At 35.6% G+C, this 26,957-nt stretch overlaps 1 protein-coding gene across 5 annotated transcripts; it reads right to left on the bottom strand.

Annotated features, from left to right (window-relative positions):
- Positions 1-848: 848 nt before the first annotated feature.
- On the bottom strand, positions 849-26,083 carry LOC128859778 (lysosomal-trafficking regulator). 5 transcript variants are annotated; one of them, XM_054096854.1, is made up of 23 exons: positions 25,855-26,083; positions 24,732-24,974; positions 24,600-24,676; positions 22,665-22,851; positions 22,479-22,589; positions 19,342-22,420; positions 16,299-17,048; positions 15,964-16,152; positions 15,655-15,908; positions 14,642-15,587; positions 13,299-13,417; positions 11,829-13,229; positions 10,906-11,298; positions 10,669-10,842; positions 10,454-10,604; positions 9,820-10,391; positions 7,956-8,089; positions 7,094-7,874; positions 4,157-4,298; positions 2,696-3,054; positions 1,766-2,625; positions 1,186-1,698; positions 849-1,109 (listed from the first exon to the last, which is right to left on the bottom strand). In XM_054096854.1, exons 2-23 carry the CDS (start codon positions 24,837-24,839, stop codon positions 989-991), a joined length of 11,421 nt encoding a protein of 3,806 aa, XP_053952829.1. In that variant the 5' UTR covers positions 24,840-24,974; positions 25,855-26,083; the 3' UTR covers positions 849-988. The 5 variants fall into 5 exon arrangements, with proteins under 5 accessions (XP_053952829.1, XP_053952828.1, XP_053952830.1 ...); XM_054096853.1 differs by having other exon boundaries at positions 24,732-24,994; XM_054096855.1 differs by having other exon boundaries at positions 24,732-24,994; positions 25,973-26,079.
- Positions 26,084-26,957: the final 874 nt, after the last annotated feature.

Raw genomic sequence — 26,957 nt, forward strand, 5'->3', positions numbered from 1 at the left:
TGCAACCATGTCATGATGTTGTTGTAGTTGTTGGTGTAACAGCATAAACATTTCTTGGCCGGATATAAATCCGGGGCATTCCGGTTACGTAGAACCGATTGCCGTGGGAACGACCATGTCATGATCATCGCATCCCCTTTACTGCGGTAATGTCAGTCTTAAATTTCTCTATCTAACCAGAAACCGGCCGCCGTAGCCGAATAGGTTGGTGCATGACTACCATTCGGAATTCACAGAGAGAACGTAGGTTCGAATCTCGGTGAAACACCAAAATTAAGAAAAACATTTTTCTAATAGCGGTCACCCCTCGGCAGGCAATGGCAAACTCCGAGTGTATTTCTGCCATGAAAAAGCTCTTCATAAAAATATCTGCCGTTCGGAGTCGGCTTGAAACTGTAGGTCCCTCCATTTATGGAACAACATCAAGATGCATACCACAAATAGGAGGAGAAGCTCGGCCAATCACCCAAAAAGGGTGTACGCGCCAATTATGTATATAACCAGGAACTTTCGGTTCAGCAGTATTCCTCAACATTAAAAAGGGATGTTTTATGCTGTTACAACATTACAGTGAAGAAGATTTGAAATTGATTTCATGTAACATTCAAATACGATTTGTTATTTTTATTCTACACTTGCTTATTGTGCTTTACTAAAATACTTTCATTTTATATTCCATTTTTACCTCGAACATAGATTCGCAGTTACGCAAACTATCATCTTCGGCATTTGTCAAGTAGATAGGCAGAAGTCAATTTTTTCCTGCTACATGCACATTTCATACAATAATGCCTCCTTTGTCCCATATAAGTTCGCACCTTATTAAAAATGCGGTCCACACACAATTTTAAAATTAAAAGCTTTTGTATTGCCAAATTAAATGTTTATTTTTAATTTTTATTTTTTTTATAAAGTGTTATTGCTTCTCAAATACATTAATATGCTTTCGTGAATTAGTTGAGCTTATGGTGTATAATTCATAACTTCTTTACTTATAAGCTATTTGTGGAAATTTTGGAGAATTCCCATAAAGTCCCTCAGTTTCCCACACTTGTATGTGCGAATCTTTTGTTAGCGCCACTAGATGCTGATGTGTTGAGTATACAATGCTAAAACAAAAGAGAAGAAAATATTTGATTGCAGTGTAATCTTCCGAATGTCAGAAGTTGAAGTCATGGGCACTACCTTTTTATATTTGATATGCCTGTGATAATTTCACTAACGAAACTCAAATTCCAACTAGACCATAGACGTATCGTGCCTCCTTCCACAGCTGTGGCAATGACGTTAACACCAACACCTTCCTTGATGTACGAATAGGTGGCTGCCAATATACGGTCTTCATGCACAATATGTTGGACGTAGCGCGCATTGATTGTGTGCAATCTCAATATTGATTTTCCATTCGGATTTATAGACACATTCACGAAATCATCTAAACTTTCTTCCGTCACTTCGAAACATTCATCGGGCATTGACGGCGAACTTGTGCTTTCATCACTTTTCTGCTGTTGGCTACTATTAGCGCTGCTATTACTATTATTTGTAGTTTGTCGTTCTGGTGTCGATTTTGGTGCCAACTGCTGTGGTGTGGTATGCACCGTAACTATATCGCCCAAGGTTGGACTTATTGTAACTACTGTTATTGGTGAGTGATGAATCTCCGCCGGCCTATCAATTGTTCGTATATAATTCCAGCTAAAATATGCATAAATACTTTATTGGTGGATTATATCTAAATACATTAGCTGTGAAGTGAACTTACTTGTTAAGATCCCAAATAACGGCTATACCATCTCGACCTGCAGATACTCCGATTTTAAATTCAACTGATAATCGAATGCTGGTTACTTCATCGGTGTGTCGTAGCAGAATTGTTGGTCCGTTCCATATAAGATCGGCACTATCCCGCTGTGCGGTATCTGATGATGAGCCCATGGATGAATTCAGTAGCGGCGTTACATTGCTGGTATCTCCTTCTTCTGCATAACTTTTAGTAGTCAGTTTGCGAAATGCCGAATTGTAGGAACGTCGAAGACCTCGTATGTAATTCTGTCGACTTTTTACCGGCCGATTGCTAATGTCTACACTATTGCATTTGTATATACTTATACGGCCTGACTTGTGGCCGAACCAAAGTTGATTTGAATTTGGGTCGGCGCCGCATGCCGTAATACCATCGATAATATTGCTACGCAGAATATTTTTCGGTTTAGTATTTAATTTATTTAGCGGTTGAATACGAACAATGTGATCCTCATAATCCCATGATATGACATTAAATGTATCTACTTCAGCACCTTGCATGATGCAAGACTTTGTTGGGAACCCATAAACCACGTTGGTGTTATTGAATGAAATTAAATACTCGGCGCCAGGAATCTTATAAATATTACCAAGCGTAGGAGTATGCAGCTGTGGTGATCCTAAATATACACCCCAACGCAGACCGCGTACGGTTGGTAGTACCTCCTTAGTGCCAAGACAATAGTTTAATGATTTTGTTTGTCGATGTGGATTTTTAAAAAGCTGTCTCGGCATTTGTCCATACGTTTTTATCATCGTTTCTACGGCTTTCCGCTCTATTGGATCCGATGTGATTGATTCCAAAAATGAAGGATATGTCTAAAAAGAAGCAAATAAATTTAAATTACATAAAGCAAGGAAGGAATTTGTAGCATAATATTATAATTACCGCTGGATGAAAAACATTAATTGCTTCAACTGCATTTTCACCGGATTGTTTATAACCGAATATTAAATCTACCCAGTGATGTAGTTGGTTACGAGCGAGCTCTGCTTCCAAAGCCTGTCGATGTATAAGTACAAAGAGTCGTGCATCGCGAAGACACCAAGGTGGTAATTGTACATCTTCCACGCGTTCTCCATTCTGGCGACAACCGAAGTTAAATCGTTCAAAATTTTCAAACATTTCTGGCAAACAGAAAAATTCTGGTATGAGTTCTTTGACATCAGTAGGGCTATCCCGGCTCGCCAAGTTCCAAGTAGTATTAAGAGAGTGAAATGTTCGATCAGGCAAGTCGAAATTATTGTCTGAAAAATTTGCATGCGTGAGATTTTTAGTTATCTAAATTGTAAATGTTAGTTCACAAGCCTAATTGAGCTCACTTTATTTTGCTGTTCATCCCGATGCCCGCCCAATGAGTCAATTCTAAAACGAACATTCGATTTTGCTAAACGTTCAGAGGCCAAACAGTGGCAGTTTCGATCGGAATTAAATTTGATAGTACTTAGCAATATATTATTTCAATCGCTCCGAAACGATTAGTCATTTGAACGCGACTCAAAAAGTGTATATCGCTTATTTTTAACCTTGAAAAGATGCTCTTTTAGTTGTCATTCAAATGTTACCTAGCTTGAGGTCTACAGGAGTAAATTTTGCTGCAAGTTGCTTTAGTTATTTAGAACTCGCTCACACTTTTTTAAGAATTGGTGTATAAATACACTCAAACCTTTTCAAAGTGACTATCAGCTTGACTACAATGCTTCAATGTTACAATGTTAAATTTTAACAGTTGAGTACAACTTTGACAAACACCACTCGAGGCGTAGCAAGGATTTTCCATTGTTTCCTCGACGATTGACATCTCGAAAATATAATTGCTTATCAATTTGTTTGCAGCATACGCCATAGCTACCACTTCAAGTAATTTCTGACAAGCCGTACGTGTGAGCAAATTAAAAAAACAAACTTGAACATAATAATACAAAAAGAACAGTTCGTTGAAGAATTTAATAACTATAAAATGCTTGGTAGGTGCTCGTTAAAGGGTGTACCATTCAGACCGCCTTTTTTGAACTCAGCGTAGTTATTTTATGTCTGTCGTAAAGCTTGCTGCTTTATAATTCATTCTTAGAAATTATTGTGAAAATTACGTTATTTTGCTTCGCGAAGATGTAAGTTGATCAGCAAGATTATGTGATTTGAAGCTCTCGGATTTCTTCAAGCAAAGATACATATATATATGTAAATAACTCAATACAAATATAAGTAAAGTGACAACTCAAATATTAAATCCATAACCAAAATTTGTAGAGAATGATATTCCCTTCATATTAAAAAAATAACACCTAGTTCGGCTAGGTAGATGAAAGGAATATACTTGTACTTGTAAACATCAGAAAATATATTTACCTTGGTATCTCAGGAAATAACTCGTAAAGGGTGGTACACGCACGAGGAAATGCAGCACCGTGCCAGAGTTTGAGTAGTGTGAACTATAATGATACGGTTTCAGCGTCATGGAGCCCATGTTAGTCATTGTATTGTTAATATACTAAAAGGAAATCATAATTAGTAAGAAAAATACAGCAAGCACAATGTTCTTACGTTCATATAAAAGAGGTGGTCAAAAAAATAATTTTTTGTATTGTATATACATATACATATATATATATATATTGTATAAAATATATAAGTTATACCACAAAAAAATCATGAAACTTAAAGTCTCATACTTTAGCAAAATTTAAAAGACGCAACACATTTTCAACATTCCAAACTTTTTAGTCAGGTGTGCAGTTTCAGAGCCCCTTAAATTTTAGTATAATATCGGGTGAGTTTTAAGAGCTTGAGAAGTAAAAATGATAATACATAATAGAAATATTGTTAGAAAGATTTTTTTTTTATAATCTGGTAGATAATTTCATGGTCGTTATTTCTTGAATATGATATCCGGCATATGTCCGCCGCAGCTGCGAATTACTTGGCCTATTCGAGTAGTCCAATTTTTGACTACTTTTTCCAATATATCTGAATAATAAATCTCAATGAGCTCTATCAGCAAAAATGGGACGCAAAAAGGATCATTTGACTTCAATTCTTGCACAAGCTATAATGTATAAGCATATAAGCCAAGATCCTTACGTAAAATTTTCCACGTACTCGAAGGACAAAGACCAATAAGTTAAGAACGACGATGAATCTACCTTTCGGCGCCTTTGCGAACAGATTATTTTTTTGTTTTTCAAAGTAAATTTCAACAATTTGGAAGTGTTGCTTTGATCTTCACCGATTCATGACGACTGAACTGAAATGTTAACACAATTTGAATTCCATTGCATTGGAATTCTGTTAAGGCTACTATAAATAGGAGTAACTACAAAAAGGTAACCCATCATTATTTTAATTCTGTAAATTGGAGGTCATTGCGATTTAACAGTCTGGGTTTGATCTATTTATTTATGTTTTCAATGCTTTGTATTCATCTTTAACGGCTTTAATCTTTTTAAAACTTGCCTTCAAGTCTTAAATGCAATTATAAGAAGCTATATTTAGACTTACTGCTTTTAAATTACTGACTGTTTGTTTCTAGTTTTAGGTTTACATTCTTTTGTAACAGAATTAAATTTTTTAATTTCCCTAGATGTATTAAAACTTTAATTAAAACCGTATCTTATAAATAAATAAATATCCGTCACCAAAAATTTTAGTATTGTTAGTTTTAGTATAGTTTTGCTGTTTGCTGTTATACTAATCTGAAAAAATTTAGCCAGTTTAATAACCGGGAATGGGGTGGGGAATGGGACTTTTCACAGAGGTGCATATTACTGAAAGCTCTCTGATTGCCATACACTTGGGCATGGCCAGAAGTGACACCTTCGTTGAATGGTTCAAGCAGCTGGAGATTGTCAGCTTCGGCTAGGTACTCCCTGGATAGCTTCTTCATAACGATCATGAACTAATATGAGAAGACGATAAGTACAGGTCTGCCGAGCTGTACAAAAAATTATGGTACCCGCGAGTATAGTGGTTACAAGCTGAGTATGGACACCTGAAATTCCATCACATATTCTATTGTCGAACAATACGAACAATAGGTTGCGTCGGCCCATTGACGCGTTCGTAATAATCAACACACTCAAGAAACGAAATTCCGCCCTATACGCCGACTAGGAGCGATAAGATGTGCAGATAGATGATTTTTAGTAGTTCTTTATACTATCAAAGAATAAAAAGGAATAGCTGGTAGGGTTGTGGTCACATCCGGAATAGAATATTTAATTGCTTTTGAATATGAATCCGTAATTTTCGGTACTTTTTATTTGTTTAAAATTTGAAGAACTGAAATTTTTACGGATATCACAATGCTCGAATCATGGCTTTAGCTTTAATCAAGAAGGTTCTAAATATGTCATGAAAGTTAAATGCAATTGCTTGATTTGGTTTTGAGATATCTTGCTAACTATTTCGAAAGACGCAATTTTGAGAAAGCAGGTTCAAAAGTTTAAGTTAAGTTAAGTATAAATACGTGCCGGAATTGCAATGAGTGTTGTAAAAACTCTCAGAAACACATATTGATGGTATGAGACACGCCATGCTCTTGTTTGCCCTAGGAGCGGATGATGTGTTTTAGTTAGCAATTTTAATTACCTGAAGTCATATTAATCTGTTAAGCGATTTACTGTGCTGAATTAATTTCAAGCGAAGACCGGGATGCAAAACCGGTTTTCAGCCAAATATTGGATTCACCGCGCGCGTTGGCTGAACGATTACGATAACGATTATCAGGAAATTCAGTGTTCATGCTCACTTTATAATGTCAAAATAAAAGGGAAATTTTCGTTTTTTGCTTAACTTTAAATTTCATTGCAAAAGCAATTTCCTTTCTCGGCAATACGCACATATACGACATTAACTAAAAAATGAACTTTTGAAATTGCCGCACATACACGACATAATCACATAACAGGTTAATACGGAGAAGTAGGCTGATAACCTAGTAACAACCAAAAATTAAATCCGTTCCACATGGAACACCGGCCTTCTTAAATTATATTATAGATTCTTTCTATTATATATTTAACCAATGCCGTATTTGATTAAAAAATGTACCACCAATACTTAGGCACTATGAACAGGCAGTAGCAGTGAAGCAGGTGATTTGATATTTTATTTATTTATTTGGTCTCTAAATTGTCATATATTACTTAAGTTACTCTAATTTTTTAGGGATCTAAAACAACAACATTATTTTGGTTGCTCTACTGTTACTACCTGCTCAATGTGCTTTACATCAAACGCATATTTTATATTCTTATATGTTTTAAATTCGTAGTAACTTTAATTTACCGTATAGTTGCTGATGTAATGCTGTTCATTCTCTTCATATTGCACTGCGACAGGTTTGTCCAACTTTCGAAAATTCGATACGTCTGTCAAATCTAATACATCAGACACATAATTTGATAATATCCATGGAAATATAGGATACTGCATGAGATCATTATACGTTCGCCCAGCAACTTGATTAAGTGTCATTAAGTATTCCCAATTGGTCAATAAACCTTCACGCCACTGTTGTGTGATAACGAGAATTTTTGCTTGGTCGGGATGTGTGACGATTTTGTCACTAAAAACGTCGTACATAATTTTATAATCTTCTTGATTTTGTAGTGAGAAGAATAATGACTGATTTGTATCCAAAAATATTTCGAAAGCTTTTTCTTGGTGTTGATAGCGTTTCAGCCAAATTTCACTTATGCTCCAAATATCACAGTTAATGTAGAAGTACTTGCATCGATATGTAGCCATAAAGTATAGTTTATGATCGGTTATAATAATCTCACCATCTATTTCGCCGTCAACAGGTAAAAATTTTGCGGGGAAATTGTAAAGTATTTGAGAATTAAGTGAAATATTGAGCTGTTGATCATAACTTGACAATAGATATTCCAAGGGTCGCATATATTCGACAATAGTAGAGGCACTGGAATTCAATACAGTATCATTGTTACGCAGCTCTGAAGTGTAGTAATCCTCCATGAAAAACCGTTTATCGATGTCTAAATGACAGGGACGCAAACGTGAATGAACTCTAGAAGGACCCTCGGTATCATCTAGTTCCCATGAGCTATTTAAAAAATATATGTACACAGGTATGTAAAGGAGCCTATAATTTCAGACTATTATTCTAGAACATGTTTGTACATACTTTTCCGCACGTTCTCTTGAGTACCATGGCGCACCATCATGTGTCATGCGACGTACAACTCCCAGCCATTTTGTGTAAATGGTTGCATCATCATAGTCTTTTAATTGATACATCAATAGTTTACGCTCGGAATTCTGCAAATACAATAATTTTGTTAAACATGTATTCAAATAATTACATAGTCAGCTCTTAAAAGGTTAGGCTAAAAATAGTGGAGTGCTACTCTTTTCTTAGCATATTATCGATGATGTCCGTGCGGGCATGTATCCACATGAGTTCATGCACATATCAAAATGTCTCTTATGTCACCGATAACATAGTTGGAATTACTCCAGTTTTTTTAAATAAACTGCGATTTAAAGTTGCAGAGCCGATAGGGGTACTGGATTTAAAGTGAGTAAAAATAATTTTTACTTTTAATTGGCGCTACACCCTTTTTGGGTGTTTGGCCGAGCTCCTCTCCATTATCAAGATATTATACGATATTAGAAATAAATGTTTTAACAAAGTTATACGAGTATATACGATAGCCAACCATCTATTATTCTATAAGTTGCCTTAATACAAAACGGATACCAGTTCCATCAAATGGTTTTACACGATCTAAAGATAATAATACATATATGACGCACGCTTCCTATTATATAGGGTGGGCCATGTAAAATTTGCTTTTTGAATCGTCATTTTCGAAAAAAAATGGCCCGATGATGCCGCCAGACCAAAAACCGCACCAGTTACTCGTTGGTGCAAGTTTTTAGTCTTCGCTCTGGCTTCGTAAGTATGATGGGATTCATCGTAATTCAGAAACCATTAACGCGACTAAAAATTTAGTGTCTGTGGAACCAAACGGTCGGTCATCAGTTTTTTCAGCACCAGCCTATGATTTAGTCAATGCTTTTGGCAAATTGGAAATCGAATTGTACTTGTAAATAAATATTTTCCTGAATGTTTCTGGCGATATTCTTTCCGCAAAGAAAATTGAATGCAACTTCTCTACTCCATCCACTTTTAGTTGCTTATTAGAATACAAACGTAACCATGAAAAAGTAAGTAACAAATGTACCCACGTACATTTTAATAATATTTAATTTAGGACTGAAGCTAATTATTGGAATTAAACAAACTCAGTCATAGAGAGCTATAGCTTGTAACATTAGACCGACCTATAGAAATTTAGTCTAAACAAATAAAAAGTGGCCGTCGCTTTTGTCCGAACTCAATAATATTTTGTCCGATCTAAATAAGTTAGAGAGCAATACGTGTACCAAGTCTGGGCCATTTTATTAAAATGGGAAATAAGTACGACATTACCCATTTTCCAACATTTTTCTTTCATCGTATTTCTTTTTTTGGACCACTTCGCACATTTTGAATATAGCTTATTTTTCCGAATTGATATACCCGAAAAATCAATTCGATTACATAATATGTACACAATATGTACACAATATGCACACTATATTATACATACTTTCTGCTTTTAAATTGAACAGAACACCAATACCTTACAAAAAATTATGTTATTAATCGCCTGAAAACAATTCGTCCCCTTAGTACAATATAACAATAGCCTATGTGCTCATAGGCTATTATTTTTTTATTGAATTTTTGGATTCTCCATCGTCGATTTTATATGTGGTCAAAATTTTGTCAAATTCTAGTTCCACAAAGTGGGTCAAAACGTCAGTCAAAAAATAATAAATATTTACAGACATAACGAGATTTGAGTGAGAGCTACTTTCGACAAAAAGTTTGAAATTCATTTTCTCAAAACATCAAAAAAATTATAGACTATTTTAATACTAAGGGGACGAATTAGTGTAACTCAAGAGTCACCCAATACAACTAAAAATACTGTACTAACTTGCAATTCAGCAACGCGCCTTGTAGTTAGCATTGATGATTCAATACAACTCATAGCAAGTGGTTCCAGTCGGTAAGCCGTCTCTTCTAATTTTGTTTTTTGCTCAGCCGCCACACTACTACGATGAAGCTCAATGCGCTCTAGTTCATTCTCTAAGTTCCATGTTGAATCGTGCTCATTTATACCCAATATTTTGCATAAGCGTTTCAAATTTTTCAATGGTTTCTCCAAATCCTCAAGCAAACACAACCACAGAAACGATTTAATTATCTTTCCGTCGTAAATAACCGATGGCAAGCAGTCGGCTTGACAAGAGCTCCAAAGCGCATCAACAATAAAAGCACGCAGTTCCCGGGGTCGTGACGGTTGCAAACCCCAAGCTATGAAGTTGTTACACCGCTGGCTGGTAGAAATACTATATGTAACGATTAATTGGAAAAGTTCCACCTCTGAAGCACTAGGCGTGTAATTAACATCACAAACGGCATAGAACTGCGCACAACGGTCGATGAGTAAGCGCAGTCTCTCTTTAGTCTCGGTAGGCGATAAAGTCGAATTCGGTAGCGCAATTACTGTAAGAGTATAAAGTTGTAGCTGACATGTATATTATTATTTTGCATATTGCAGTATGTACCTTTAAATATTTTTGGTTCATTTACAGAATCAAAAAACATGCTAATCCACTTGAACAGCAGGCGCGCTTGCGCAGAACGTAAATTCTTAATAACCGAGACAGAGGCACCTTCATGCAAGAACGTTAGCATGTTAATAATATCCCATACAACCTAAAATGATAAGAAATTTTACATTTTGAAAGGAAAAGATCAACCACATTTTATAAGCACTGACCTTTATGTGGCCAACTGATTTCAACGAATTTTCACCTATTTTTGTCAAAAGTTCCAATATGGATTCCTCTACCAAAACATCTACAATACTCGAGGTTAAGTATAAATTGAAAAGCGATTTAATGCAACAAAGCAGCAAACCGGCCTCGATTAAGAGTTGTTGCTGTTCTCCTTCCTGAAAAGTGATGCATAGTTAAATGTAATTAAAATATATTTAATGAAAATCTATGTTACAAACCGTAAAACATATTTTATTGAGTATTTTAAAAGCTTTCACTTTATGACCAATTTGATTATTCGGCATGTTTATTACAATTGACAGTAGGGTGTTGATTCCGAAGCGGTCCACAATGTGCAATGTCGTGTCACAACTTAAACCTGTTCTCGCACTGTTATATATACCAGTAACCCATTCCAAGCATGCTTCAAACATCTGCATATCGGTTGGATATATGGACATTTGATTTGCCAAGTGCTGCGGATATAAGCTTTTAACATGCACAAGTATGTCACTTTGTTGTAGGCGCTTCATCAGTACTGTTAATAATTTGATTATAGCCGTACGCACTGCACAGCTGCCATTATTACATAGCACCAGAATGATATCAATTTTGACATAGTGCTTCAAAACCTAGCAAATGAAAAGTAAATATCAAATAAGTTTAATATATGTACATTAGGCCGGGTCGATTTGTGGGGAGGCAAAAAAATCGCCCATTGATCTGTGAAAATCATATTCTAGGGATCAAAATAAGAAACTTTGCCGAAGGAGCCATACCTCTAAAACGAATTCTGATGTCCCCCAATTTGGGTCGAACTTTTTAGTTTCTTTTCTCATGTAAAGGCCAAAAATGGTGATATTTTGAAATGATTGTATGAGAAACCCCCCAGGGGAGTTCCAGGGGGTGTGCCACTGGCATGGGTGGATCGGCCGTCCAAAGTTAGTGGGGGTCGGTCATACATTTGGACTCGATTGGAGCACTCTAAATGGGTCAAAGTGGGATTTTTCGTTCGACCCAAATTGGGGGACATCAGAATTCGTTTAAGAGGTATGGTTCCTTCGGCAAAGTTTCTTATTTTGATCCCTAGAATACGATTTTCGCAGAGCAATGAGCGATTTTTAAATCGACCCGCCCTAATGTACATATATATTTCTATTACCTCTTCCACTGCGTTGTCCGGCAAGAGACAGAGAAAGTCTTTCAGCAGTGTTAATAGTCCCTCCTGCAAAGCAATAATACCCGGCCAATTATAAAAATCGGTTTTTACTAGTAATCTACTTCGACGTTGCTGTGCAGATGTTGACACAGGCGATTGGCCTAAGTGATGCCTGCCCAGAGTTTCTCTGTCCAAACTACTACAAGCAATGCTAGGAGCTGATGTTTTATGCGACTGTGACTCTCGTTTTCTCACTTTGGGCGTTTCAGTGCTTGGAGTCTTATTAAAATGGGCATGTTGTAAGCGCCTACGAGTAATTTTATTGGGTGAACACGATGATACTGAAAAATATTTCTCAGCTTTATTCGAAGGATGCACTTTTTTCATTGAGCTCGTTGCCATATGCCAATCGGGATAGTGTTTAAATCTTGTTCGCCAATTCTCGATGTTGACTGGGCTTAATAAGTGTAAAGCTTTCTTATTCAATCTGGTGCAGTCTGCTACATTTTCCAAGTTATCTTCCAGCTCAAGCAAATTACGCTTGAAAGGTGAGCTCGAGGACGCTATATGCAACCGGCGTAAACGTTTAATTTTCTCAGTCTGTTTTGCGCTCAAGTCTGCTTTATCTGCAGTAACAGGCTTTGCGACACCTGGTCGCTCCCTTTTAGATTTACGTCGAAATTGTGTTGCTACTCGACTGAAATTATAACTCGCCGATGATCTTTCTTTGACTGGTGGTTGTGGCGTTAAAAGAAAATAAAACTTTGATCTATCATGAGTTATGTAACATTCACTGGGTTTTTGAAAGAGTAATGCCAATTTCATTATTTCATCCATTAGTGATGTGGATGGTGGTGATCCAGCAAAAACTGATAATATGGACACAAATGACTCGGCGGCACTTTTTGAAATGTACACCGGATTTGGTGATTCAATTATATATACTTTGCATAAATTAAGAAGTTCCTTGAGAAGACCTGCTGTTTGTAATTGATAAAGATTTAAATCGCGATGTGGGTGTTTCTCTCGTGTGAGCGCCAAAATGCATTGGAATAACATATCCAGTACTTCAGAATGTTCAACCCCTGAACGATGCCAATCTGAATAACGATGCAGTATTGATATGATCAGTTGCGGGTATACTATAATGGCGTTTGTGTTTTCGCAAACTTCTATTGTTTCGCCTTTCTTTATAATAATGGGTTGTGAACAGGCATTATTTAAAATACTTCTTAGGAGATTCACGTCTTTAGTACAGCGATCGGTCTTAATTACGTAACCTAAAAGGTTCATACAATTTATTCGCAAAAATTCCGCATACAATTGTGAATCAGATAAGGCCACATTTAGGAAAAACTCTAGAGCCATGTGCTGGGACATCGAGTTGCTGCTTAGCTCAACAATCTAGACAATTATAACAGATATAATACAAAATATGGTGTACGTTTTTATGTAGATATTCGTAGTTTTTACCCTGGCGACTAAGTACATGTGTGCTGAAAGGCCTCCGCACAACAAAGTTGCAGTTTGGATGGAATGCAAATGATTTTGTATCAATTCTCCATATAAAATTAAGCCATAAACACGTCCCGCTGAAATATATTTTATAGATTTTAAATGTTATTAGAAAAATAAAATGGTTTAAATGAAATAAAAGTAAAGAGCCCAAGGTTAGGTAGAACCGAACATTATGGCTTTATATCTAGAGAGTATTTTGATATAAAGTGGCTTATTATATACATTTATACATATGTATGAGTAGAGTACTATTGGATAATTAACATACGACCCACTGCAGAGTCATCGGCTAATCACAGTTGCTTCAAATTATTTGGCGACGTCTGCATACTATATGCTATAGGCAGTTGTTGTTGTTGACACAACATAATATTATATCATATATTTCCTATAAATTTTTGGAGAATTTTCGGCCGAATATAAATCTGGGTCGTTATGTAGAACAAACTGTCTACGAAACGATGCGATATCGGCTAGTCACCGGCAATTCATAGGCGACGCGTACAACATTGTCAACCGCTTGTCGCTATGCCAGCGATTGGTATAAAAATTGTTTTCGCGAAGAGGAAGAAATTACAATGATTTAATGCCGTTTCCACGACAGTCGGTTCCACTTCCGAAACGACCCGGATTTATATCCGGCCAAGGACTGTCACTCCAGTAGCAATCCCCGTATATAAATATGGAGTGCCCGCTTTAATATACTAATTTTAGAGAAACAAATTGTAAAATGGGCAATTTTCCAACATTTTTATGAATAATCTCTCTAATCTTTTTAAAATTTTTTTGTAATATTAATAATATTTTTGAAACTTTTTATATTATTGAACTAGCAGCCAAATTTTAGTGTGCATGAGATGTCGTTCAGATATGGCATAAGTAAAAACTTCTTTTATAGGTAAGGTGGGCATGGTTATTGACTGATTAGGCCCATTAATCGGCCAGAGTGGCCAGAGTGACTATCAAATTTCTTAATTTCTGCTCGATATATTTTTCAAGAAAACTTTTCAAAACTATGCTTAGTAAAATCAGATTCAAAGTATGTACCATACTTGGGAGGATTAATTGAGTAATAGAACGGTATTTTCTTATTGATATTCCTTATTTTTTAATATCAATCTCAATACCGAAATTGAGCAAAGTTTTAAGCCGACTTTTTCAGGGCAAAAATACAATTGGAGGATTGCAATTGCTTGCCGAAGGGTGACCGCTATTAGAAACTTTCGAGACAATTAGGTTAGGTTTTTATAAACAGACGTTGGTCAAAAACTAAAACAAAAAATTAAACTACCACTCACCACTCAAAACGTTTCCTTCTTTTGTGTTTAATTCATTATTATAGCCCATTACAATGTCTGGAGACTCGGCGGTATACGCTAGCAAACGAGATTCATATAGCAGTTTCATTGATTCAGCAATATTACCGAAATTGGCCTTTCTGAGTTTACTTAGATTAACAAAACCGTAATTCGGTTGCCAGGAGTTTACTTGGAGTGGAGCAAGCTCAGAGAAATCCGGTCCCATTGCCGTCAAATTGGCAATTGTTTCCCACGCTGGAAATTTGCAATTGAATAGCAATAAATTTGATATGCTAAATGGCATCGGATATCCATCAACGGGAGAGCGTTGCGGTTCATTGTTGTCACCCAAGTTACTGAGACTATCTCCAAGGCAAATTACTTGGAAAGAGTGATTTCTTAAGAAATTTTTAATATTACGAAAATGCAAATTCACAATATCTTGCTCTACTCCGTCGATATAAACAATTAACTCTATGTAATCTTGATGTGTGCATACACCGAATGCAACGTGCCGCCAACGATTTTTTGTAAATCGAAATGACTTCAGGTCGATGGTGGAGTTCTCATAAGATTGATGATTATTATGGTATTTAAAAAGATGCATGTTATTAAAACTGTTAAGGATCACAAGCTTAGTTTGTTTCAAAGCAACGCGGAGTGTTGATGAGTTTGATGCCTCTTCGGGCGTCGTCTTAGAAGTGGCTGGTTTTGATTTGCAACTACCACTGTAATTAATATTTCGGTTTGACTCATCTTTTGAAGAAGTTTCATTCTTCTTCTCCGAAATCTCACTAGCTGGCTGTGATGGCAACTGAGTTCCCACTGGCGACTTAATTTGAATTTCTGCGCCGGGGTTGCAAGTTTCGAACACTAACTTCATATTGCTGTCAACATAAGCACTTATCATCACTTGGTTAGTGCCAATGGAAACGATGTGCGTTCTCTAGAAAAAATTCAGTTAATATAAATATATATGCATGCATAAGTTTTGTTGTTATAATTTAATTTACAAGATAGTATTCGTGAGAACTGTGTATCTCGTCCTCTACAAGCAATGAGGAGGATTTGCTATAAGGTTTGCCTTTCATTTGCAGCCAAAAGGAAAGCGTGAATCCGTCATTGCCCCATAGCCTGGCGTGTGTTACGGGAATAATGCATGGTGTACGGGACAAAGGTGTTGTGGCCTGTGCGGCTATATGTTGATTACGAATGCGATCGATTTCCATTGTTAAACGCTGGTCGGTTGTTGAAGTACATTTACCATCTTTAATAGATAAATTGTGAGTAAATTAGAAATGCATTGTTTACAAAGATGTTACCCATCATTATAGGAAATTCCAACTCTACCATAGGCTGAGGCCTTTTCAATTTACTACCACAATTATGATTAAGATGTTTTATTAGTAGGTCAACTGGAGGATTCTTAGCGGATAAAATATTGAAATAAGTGCACAAAACTTCAGGCGTGTCAATGTCCACGATTAATTCCAGCAATGCTTGTTGAAGTTCTAAATAAATAATTGGTAAAATTTGAGTGACTTTGTATTTTTTGATTTTTTATTTACAAGTAAGTAGAAAGTACTAGTGGTTCTGCTCCAAGTAAGGCAAACTGTTTGATACCAAGAGCTGCTTTCCTTTTTTATTTTGTACAAACCTCTTAAACGTGGATCTCCACATTTCAATACTGGTGCAAATCCACGCAGTAAAAATAGTGAATCTCCTATATGTGCACGTATTACGAAAAGATGATTTGCAAGTTGTACCAAGCATTCACTCCAACTAACTGGGTTAAGGATACACTTTTCTGATAGCTCAATTAGAATTTCTACAACCAAATGACAAAGCCCATCATGCAGTAAACGTGTACGGTAGTGAGAACTTGGTTGAAATGAAGTCCAAAATTCTGCTTTATCCAATTCAATCTCTGATTCAGATAATTCAGGTAGCTCACCATCGGCTTCGTATCCCTCGTCCGCTGTTATATAGTTGTCATCATTCTCATTATCACTGAGCTCCATTTCGCTATCACAGAACACTGATTTGCGTGTGGAAAAAGGGTCTGCATCGCAGTTCTCCCCGTGGATCGACTTTTTCGGCATCACATTAGTGTTTTTGGCATGCGCTCTTCTGCTGCTAAATGATCGTGCACTCGGTCGCAGTGGCGATTGTAATGCCGCATCCTCACTTGCATTATTCGGAAGACCGTTGCTGTTATTAAAATCTGCACCTCTAGATTGATCGTGGTGGGTGGAGGATTGTTCTGCTATTTTCAAAAGACTCTGCAATGCCTTCACAACAGCTTTTTCGTGCGCATGCTCTTCCGTATGTGTTTGGCCCCTATCAGATGTAGCACTCTTCAATATTAGCGCCTTCAATTTCAACAGATGATTTTCCATCGTGTCCGCTAAAAATATAAAAATATTTTTATTTTATATTATATAAATGCTGCAATTAATTTAGTACTTATTACAGTGCATCTTAGCACAAATTGTAAGAGAAGTGATAAGATTACTTTAATCCCACACTGCTGTGGGGGCGTTGTTATTGTTATCGTGAAGATATGCATCTTAATGTCAACATAAAGATAAAAGTTCCACTCAGGGCAATCTGGTGGTTTGCAAGTATTTTGTGAGAAAGATTTTTCAGTCTGACATAATTCTTAGGCAGTTAAGCAAAAGTAAGTTAAAAAATTTAAAATTTTCAACTTTTTTACCAAAAAAAAAAAAAAAAAATAGTGCGTAAAAACCTACAATTCATAAAATTTATTTATATGAATTACCTTGGGATTATCTCATTTTGCTTTTTTTTTCGAGGTGATGTGAGTTTATTTTTAACAAGGAATACAAGCAAAGCACTTTCCAATAAATTGCTGCTTAGTTCGTGAGCAAGTTCTAAAGATTGCGCTATAATCATAATTGTTTGTCGACTTAATCGTAGCAATCACTAGTATGGCTTCAAAACATTTTTACATACACAGATACATAAATGCAAACAGTTTATGTGCATTCATACACCCCTGTTCATAATATTAGCAGCGCGCTCTTTGCAATAGTTTTGACTGTTTATATTTATTTTTTTATAAAAAATAGTTTGTAATACAACAAAGACCATATAACTTAAAGTTTTGAACTATGTAAATAATTAAAAAAAATCAACGAATTTCAAACAGTTTCAAACTTTTTACTCAGGAGCTTTAGAAAAACTCTGAGTATGCAGTTTTATAGCCCATTGAATTTTGTTATAATAAAGTGCAAATTTGAAGTGGCTCAAAAATCGTCCTTTGGTTTTTTTGCTAGCGGTCTTGTGCATTTTTTCAGCATAAAAATTTTTTCGAGCATTCTTATATGGAAGAATGGTGTGTATGCCAACAAAAAATTATCAAAAATCAATTTTAAGCTAATTGCTATTATTGTGAACAAAGGTGTACATATGAGCTGGAGTGCAATTGCCGCATTTGAAAACTTGCCCTATAGGGAAAACGGCGCGTACGGACGACAAGGCGATTGTAAGCCACCAACGGGACAACCTGAACTTAGAGCTCAGCATTCCTTAAAATTTGATTATTTTAATGGTACCGAAAATTGATAAACAGGCCAAGATTCAATCAGTCTGGTAGGGCCTAGATTTTCACCAGCCAAAATAAGCCCAAAAAAATGCTTTGGTAATACTGCAGCAGCAACAATACCGAATGTTTACGCTGTAAGAAAAGCAAAAGAAAAATCGGTAAAGAGCCGTGCCCACCGATTAGTTGTTGCCAAATGTGCGTAAACATGATTTGAAAGTGGATTTATTAGGATTATCTCTGGAAATGAACTAATGTAACCTAACGCCTCCGCAACTATTTGAAATCATTGGTGCACGCGAGCAAGCCATTGAAACCAATATCGTGCACACCTTTCGTGACAGAGAGCCGCCAGTTTTGAAAAAATAGTCGAAAATGTATGCTTGAATATGACATACTTCAGATGCTTCTCTGGTGGCCATATGGATAAAAATATTTTTCATCATTGATGTCATACAGCTATTCTACAGATTAGAAAAACATCTCGTATCTCCAATACCTGCATTTTTTATTCAATTTATAATCTTCCATTCACTATACTATTTTTTCAACAATTTATGCTATTTTACACATGTAAGTACATACACAGCGCTCATTCGCCGTAATTTTCATAATCCAAAAAATTAAAAATTCGAGAAAAACGGATGCAATGTTTTCATTTTACTATGCCTCCCTAAGTAAAAGTAAATACATATTTTCATTTAACGCCATAGTGTTCGCCATACAATATAAGGCCACACATTTTTTATACAACATAAAAGAAGAGTTTGCGGACATTTCGGCATACCTATCTAAAAAAACCTTTTTGGATTGCTCCAAATGCAATAATCTATAAGAATAAGTCATTTCTGTGCAAATATTCAAACCGTGCACAATTTACTAATATACTGTAGGGACGGACCTATATATGGGTCCAAATTGCCCAGTAGTGAACCAGTTCGTGAGCAGTGGATTTCCTGTGGGTTACACACTTTTCGTGTGATTTTTCGATTTATTGGTAATTTTTTATATTATTTTGGTAATTTTTTATAGCATTTTTATTTTACAAAAATTACTTTGCTAATAAATAAATGTGTTTCTATTTTACTAAGTTTTGTTAAGATAATCTATAAATATTTGTAGAAACTTCACTTACCCCTTCCATATTTAAAACTTTTGATACTAATAGCCATTGTTGTTTCGAATAGTCTTAGCAGATACCTTCTGCTGTCGCTGCTATTTTCCAGCAAGCTGATCAAGTTCGGATCAATCTCGTGACCTAGGCACGTTTCATTTGTACTCTTGTTTAAATTAGTTACTGAATTCGTATTACTACTGCTACCAAAAAATGAACTTAAGACACTAAATAGTTTCCCAATAATACTTGTGCCAATTTTGAGTACGGCTGCATAAGTTTCTGGCCCAACAACTAGTGTGGATGTTGAAAGTGCATCGGCGGCACAATTCCATACAGTTGGGGTTGCAAGTGTGCCCACACTAGATGTGTTTAACGCTGCGGTCGTCACAGGCAATGATAAATTGTCGGCAGCACGTGAATTGACCTGGTTTCGTATATCATAAATAACAATACTATCTTTAGTTTGCGGCTCAGCGTCGTATAAATATTCTAAATTTCTTGATGTATGATGTTTTAATTTATTCAAAAAAGATAAATTGAAACTTTCTGCATAGCACTGTGAGTCTGTTTGAAAGGTGCGATCATTGACCGGAAAGCGTTGATTATCAAGCCAAGCCGCAATTGTTGTCGCGGTCGATGCAATCGATGAACTAATTGAGTCAAACGTGTGTTGTATTGATTCTACCTCTATGCTCGAGAGCAAAGATTCGAGTGAACTTGACAAATAACCGTCTTCTTTGTTGGCTTCGGGGTCTATAATAGCGTTTTGCATTGGGGGTGGTGTTGATGTATAGATGTGATACTGTGGATGTATGTGTTTAGAAGTATTCGAACAGCTTTGCTGCGAGATTTGCAAAAAACTGCACAATGCATTATAGTTTAGTGTCAAAATATCGAGAAGTGTTTTCTCGCCACTCGTCTTATTTTGCGAATTTCTATTTGTTGTATTACAATCCTGCTCATTTAATTGCTGCGGCTGGGTATCAATACTTTCAACAGGTGTCTCATTATATTTATTCAAATTATACAGGGTTGAAAATGCGTTAAAAAAGCATTGGCTGGTCTGCAACAACTCGTATGTAAATGACCACTGTAAGGTGGCCACATTTAAAATGTCGACCACACGTGATATTTCTGGTACTTCCTTTTCCTTTTTATGGTCGGAAGTAGTGGTGGTAATTGAATAGTTTAGTAGATAATTGAACAGAGAGGCGCTCTCTTCACCACTATTCAATAGCAGCATAATAAGGCGTTGACTTAATACACTTTGCTCCTGATTGTTTTCTCCCAAAAATGTCATATTGTCGATGCCAATTTGAATAAGATCACATAAACTATGAACTAGTGTCGGTTCACAGAAGAGCTCTTCTAAATGCGAAATATTCTCTTCATTGTAAAACGCCTTTATTAAGCGTATATCTATTCCCAAATACGCAACGAACACATTTAAGCAATCCTGTAAGACACTCAAAGGAATAACTGTGGCATTAGATGCTTCGATTTTGTTATCAGGACACGCTGTGATATGTGAATTATTGCTAAGTGGTTGTGATACATTCTGGTTTGAAGAGAAAAAGCGTAGTACTTTGCTTGGTTTTTCATTTTCCAGCCATTCCGCTTTAAAGCGACGAAATGTTGGTAAAATGAGTTCTGCTAGTATACCCGCTGCCATGTCACTGCTCAATATATCTGATATGTATTTTAAATGTCTTAGCAATAGATGAAGTGAAGTTATTTTATTGCTGTTTACTTCTCCACTTGACATGAGCTTTTCAAGAAGCACTTTGTAGAGCTGTAAAATTTCTTCACGGAACTCCAGCGACTTGAACTTTGTATCACATTTTGCACATTTTTCCGCTTGGCGTTTGTCGTGACCAATATGGTCTTGTAAAAAAATAGTGCAAAGTATCCTACGATGAAGAAATTTATAAATACAATTTTGATATTTTGGTGTGAAGTTTAAAATTATATTCAAGCATGTAGCATAAGTGTTTATTGTGTAGTGGCAGCAGCAGACTCCAGTGTGCAATAAATAGCGTACGCCATATTCCTGCATATCGACGGAGGTTTTAGGTAGCAAATTTAGCAATATGCTTTGAAAGAAGCAGCTTATTGTCGGTGCTTGCGTACAGCAATGTACTTGCGGAAAGTTGCGACATCTTCTGCGCATTTGACCACTGCTTGGGTAAATATAATTGTTTCTTGCGATTTGATCATTCTTGAAAAGTTGGTCGATGATTTTGATAAGCGCTCTAAAAGTCAACACAATTAGCATTCGTGCTTCGACATCAATGTCAGTATGGGTTCCCAAGTTCTGTAACACTTGATGAAATGTTTCAATGCTTATATCAACCACATTTTCATCAACAAATTTCAAAACACATAAACTACTTTTGCTGCCCACTCCTTGATGAGGTTTATTCGATTTATTAAGATGGATTATGATACTTTGTATAATATAAAAAATAATATAGTTGATTGCGCTTAGAAATCCTAAGGTAAAACGAAGTGAAGTGCAGTCATTGTTGTCAAACACATTTTCAGATCCTACAACTTCTTTGACATGTTTTTGTAATATGGCTGCTAACTTTGCAAATACATCTTGAAATTGTATAAAGCTTACGCCAGAAGAAACATTAATAATATTGTTAATACAGTGAATCATGAGCTGTAAAAGTTCGAGCTTGATTGTGGTGGCATTTTGTTTTCTTGTATACATCTCATCATTACTGCACAAGCATTCTAATGCAAAATCTAAAGAAATCATTGATACTGATTGGCAATTAAGATTGTCTTCACATTCATTTGCGGCACACTTTGATATTAATTTCACCAGTAAGTATGCTATTTCATCGCTACTTGCAATTTCATCTCTAAAATTCTTAAGTTCTTCCTCAAATTTATAGGTTGGTGATTTTAATTTTAATTCATATTCTCTTTTCTGCGGTTTTAAATTTGGCATATGAAGCGGGGAAATGCTGCCAATGAGTGACAGTACAGAAAGTGGGGTATGAAGATCAATTTCTTCAGTATTCCATTTACAGTTCGGGAACAGTTTGATGCATAAATTGCAAAGACCTTTTTGTGAAGCAATGAGCTGTTAAAAATTAGCAGAAATAAAAAATCTCAAATGATGTTTGAATAAAGCATATTACCTTGTTGTCCACACGTAAAAGGAACCGAAGCAATTGCTTGCCAAGATTGTTTGTGAGAAAACTACGCAAAGCAATTATTTTACTCCAGTCACTTGGGTCATTTAGTATTAGCTGCATGTGAAATTAATTTTAATAATTAATAAACAAGTTCAACAAAAAGAAAAATAATAATAATGCGAAAATTACCGGTGTAAAACATTTATTTGTATAATTTACATCGCTCATTTCAGGGTAACTTATCGCTTCTTGTACTAGGTTAGTATTATCGCATGCAGTCATATATGAAGGAATTGATAAGGGCGATTTATTTATGATGTTACACACCGTCTCCAAGAGATACGAGGTGATTTCTTCTGGAATATTATGCATTAAACTAAAAGAAAAATAAATTAATTCAGAAAAAGATTTAGATATGGAAAACAGTAATAACAAATGCTTATACATAAATGTATATATAACAGGCGGCGTAACTAGTAAACTGAATTTGTCAGTATACCGGTTATTTTAAAACCTTATACAGCGCACGCTCGATAACGTGAACGCTCTAAAGCGTGAACACCCCAAAACGTGAACAGACATTTTTGTGCATTGACTACTCTAAAACATTGACTACTCTGCATTACAGAAACAGCCTTCTAGCTTCAATAACAGCGACAAAGTCTGATTTGCTCGAGTCGTTGAAAAAAATTAACTTAAAAACAGCTTTAAATCTTGTGGATGTGGCTTGATTTCGTGTTGGTGAAGCAACATTACCTAAGTGCTGGAACAGTATTTGAAATTTTGCGGTAAACAATGATGATCCCGAAGATAATGTTCCGTTGGCGGTTTTAAAAGAAAAATGGGAAGCTGAACTTCGCACCTTGATGAGCAACACCGTCGATCTCTTTAGAAGTTTAAATCCTGAGGTTCGTTCGTGTTCGCAGATATGCTCAAAGATGTCTGTTATTGAAAAAAAAACTTTTTTTTATTAAACATTTCAGATTGAATTCACGTTACAAGCCATTCATGAATGGAACGAAGATATCGAGGAGGGCAATGCAGATGACGATCATCAACAAGAGCACGAATCCGATGATGACAACGTATCAGAGCAACTGGAGAAAATTAAGCCGACTGAAGCAGTTGAAATTTTCAACAAGCCGTTAATATGGGTTGGTCATGAAGACGTCGATCAAAATGATATGAGTGTGCGAAGACGGTTAAGGCTGTGCTTCAAGTTTTAGAAAAACAGAAGATACAAAAAAAGATGACTGATTTTTTTAAATAAAACCATCGTATGAAAAAATATATTTACTTAGTCTTTTTGGGCATTCCAAAACGTGACAAAGTGTCTTGGTTTTAATTAGTTCACGTTATCGAGCGTTGTTTAACTTTTGCCCAAAACTTGTATTGTCACTGCTCAGAGTTTTAAGGCAATGTAATTTACGATAAATAAAGGATATGTAATTTAAGATAGTAAAGTTCGTCTATTCGTTAATATTTTCATGTGTTAAAAGGATAGAAAATTGGGTTATTAAAATGTAAAAAAGGTTATAATTATGTTGTTGTTGTTGTTGCATCAGTAATTTTGCCCTATTTACAAACATCGTAATTTGTTAAGAGCAGCAGCTATAACAAATTTAGTCCCATCCGAATCAAAACATGCATTTACATTCTTTTTTTATTTTGTTAATACTTAGTTTTCAAAGTATGTATATATTTTCATACTTAAATTCAGAAAATATTTGAAGAAATTTGTATTAAAAAATTTGTCTCTTTCGTATTTGCACATATTTATATATATATATATATAATTGGTGCGTACACCCTTTCTGGGCGTTTGGCCGAACTCTTCCTCCTATTTGTGGTGTGCGTCTTGATGTTGTTCCACAAAATGGAGGGAGTTTTAAGCCGACTCCGAACGGCAGATATTTTTTGAGGAACTTTTTCAGAAATACTCTCGCCCCCAACTGAGGGGTGACCGCTATTAGAAAAAACTTTTTCTTAATTTTGGTGTTTCACGGAGATTCGAACCTACGTTCTCTCTGTGAATTCCGAATGGTAGTCACGCACCAAACCATTCGGCTACGGCGGCCGCAATATATATGCAGCATATATGCTATACATTTTTAACTAATTTACCTTTTCATGACCTCTGACTGCAAAGTGTCTTCTTCTGCATATTGAAAATAAAACAGAAACAATTCCATCCAATGTAACTGAAACAAAGACAAACTGTATCAACGCTGAATGAGCAGCATGCAATTTACTTACTTTAGTTTCGCTATCATCGTCAGTGCCGAGATAATTTTCCCAAATAATACTTAATGTATCCGCCAGTAAATAAGCAGAGCCCTCGGCCTGCATGACCTTCTGCTCCATTTTTTGTCAATATTACATGAAAGCAACAATTAAATGAATTAAATAGGAAATTTATTGGAGTTATATTTCTCTTGATTTGTAATGGCATTAGTTCACTCCACTCTAGGAGGTCAATCCGCTATAAGTGTATCAGGTCTAAAAAGAGAGCGTAAGCACTACAATGGGACAGAAGTTATTTTTATAAATTAATAAAAAATATAAATATATTTATAATAGCAACTTTTAAAAAGTAAGTTGTTTTTATAAACGCAATTGTGCAATATATATACAATTATTTCAGAGAGTAACAATTTCCTGTACTCCTTTAACAAAATTTTGTATTCGGAATATTTAAGGTTAAAAAGTTTTTTTAATGATAAATGTGTATTGATTTATGTGATACAAAATTAATTTATATATGCACTTGTTAATAGCTAGAAACGATTTAATCAAGAACCCACAATTTGTTACATCTGTCCTCAGCAGCTTGAAGTATAATCTTTGGATGGATGAAACAGCATCCTTATCGCTGAGCTACTGTTAGCAAAGGTGATTGAAACGCAATAATAAAATATTGTAGCGTACATACACATTAAAGAACTTACATCCCTATGAAATAACATATTTAAATATACAGTTAGGAATCTTGACATATGCGGTCAATTATTTCCTTTGAAATAAATACATAAGGAAATTCTTAGTTTGAATAGGAGTATTGAAAACTGCCTATAAATATTAAAAAAGAAGCTATATCAAATTATTATTTGATTAAAAATAACGAATTGTTTGGTATCCTTGCGTTTTTAGATAAGAACTACATTTAAATGTCATTTGGCAACTCTAAATTTAAAGCAAAATATAAACAAGTCCTATCAGCAGAAATCAGCCGTGAATATCTAACATTTCAAACAATATGCAATTGCGTAGTAGTTTTCTTTATCCGCAATTATTTGTATTATAAATAAATTATCAGAATAATAACTAGTGTAAAGAAATCATACTATTTACGGAACTACAACCGTTTCGTTCTATTTACATTTTCTGCCGTATCACTTTGTCCAGCTGATCCACGACCGTGCTTAGAGAACAGAAACTATTCAGCTTCTATTTTACTTATCCACTCTCTTTATAATTCAATATATCCTTTTAAACACCTGTATTTTCTTATATTTCTTTTGAACATTAATTTCATCGGACAATGCAAGTAATGACGCTTTTGATATGCACAGGGAAAATTTACTTCTTCTTTAAAAAGTGTTACCGGATCAACGAGAAGCTGACAGTTTACACAAGCTCTTTCGATAACTGATATCATGAACGTAAAATATAGTGATGGACAAGTCCGATATGTTTTAGTCGATTATTCACACTTTTCGATGTCTCGCGTATTCGAAATCGCGATAGATAACGTGTATTATACTTAGACTAATGTAGCCGAAGGCAATGGCAAACCTCCGAGGGTATTTCTGCCATGAAAAAGCTCCTCATAAAAAATAATTGCCGTTCGGAGTCGGCTTGAAACTGTAGGTCCCTCCATTTGTGGAACAACATCAAGACGCACACCACAAATAGGAGGAGGAGCTCGGCCAAACACCCAAAAAGGGTGTACGCGCCAATTATATATATATATAATGTAGCCGAATGAGTTGGTGCATGACTCCCATTCGGAATTCAGAGAGAACGTAGGTTCGAATCTCGAGGAAACACCAAAATGAAGAAAAAGTATTTTCTAATAGCAGGCGCCAGTCGGCAGGCAACGGTAAACCTCCGTTCGGAGTCGGCTTGAAACTGTAGGTCCCTCCATTTGTGGAACAACATCAAGACGCACGCCACAAATAGGAGGAGGAGCTTGGCCAAACACCCAGAAAGGGTGTACACGCCAATTATATATACATATATATAACGTAATATACGCTGTAACATCATCTCAAATAAATAGAAAAAGGAAGAACAATTACTTTTTTGTGTGATGTGCAATAACAAGTACTTTTAATATATTTCTTAGCTATAATAATGTTTTTTTATTGAGTAATATCTAAATTTGTACGACACTTTTTATACTTCGTGATACGATTTTCTATGAAATTTAATCATTTTTTATGCAACCATATGACATACAAATTTTGGAATCAGATGATC

The sequence above is a fragment of the Anastrepha ludens genome, chromosome 4, assembly GCF_028408465.1.
Source record: "Anastrepha ludens isolate Willacy chromosome 4, idAnaLude1.1, whole genome shotgun sequence".
Classification (NCBI taxonomy): Eukaryota; Metazoa; Arthropoda; class Insecta; order Diptera; family Tephritidae; genus Anastrepha; species Anastrepha ludens.

Coding starts and splice junctions, on each gene's coding strand:
- LOC128859778 (XM_054096854.1), bottom strand. CDS start 24,839: ATGGAGCAGAAGGTCATGCAGGCCGAGGGCTCTGCTTATTTACTGGCG. Junction 13,418..14,641: donor AGAAGGAAACGTTTTGAGTG/GTGAGTGGTAGT, acceptor AATATATTTCAG/CGGGACGTGTTTATGGCTTA. Junction 1,110..1,185: donor GGCATATCAAATATAAAAAG/GTAGTGCCCATG, acceptor CTTTTGTTTTAG/CATTGTATACTCAACACATC.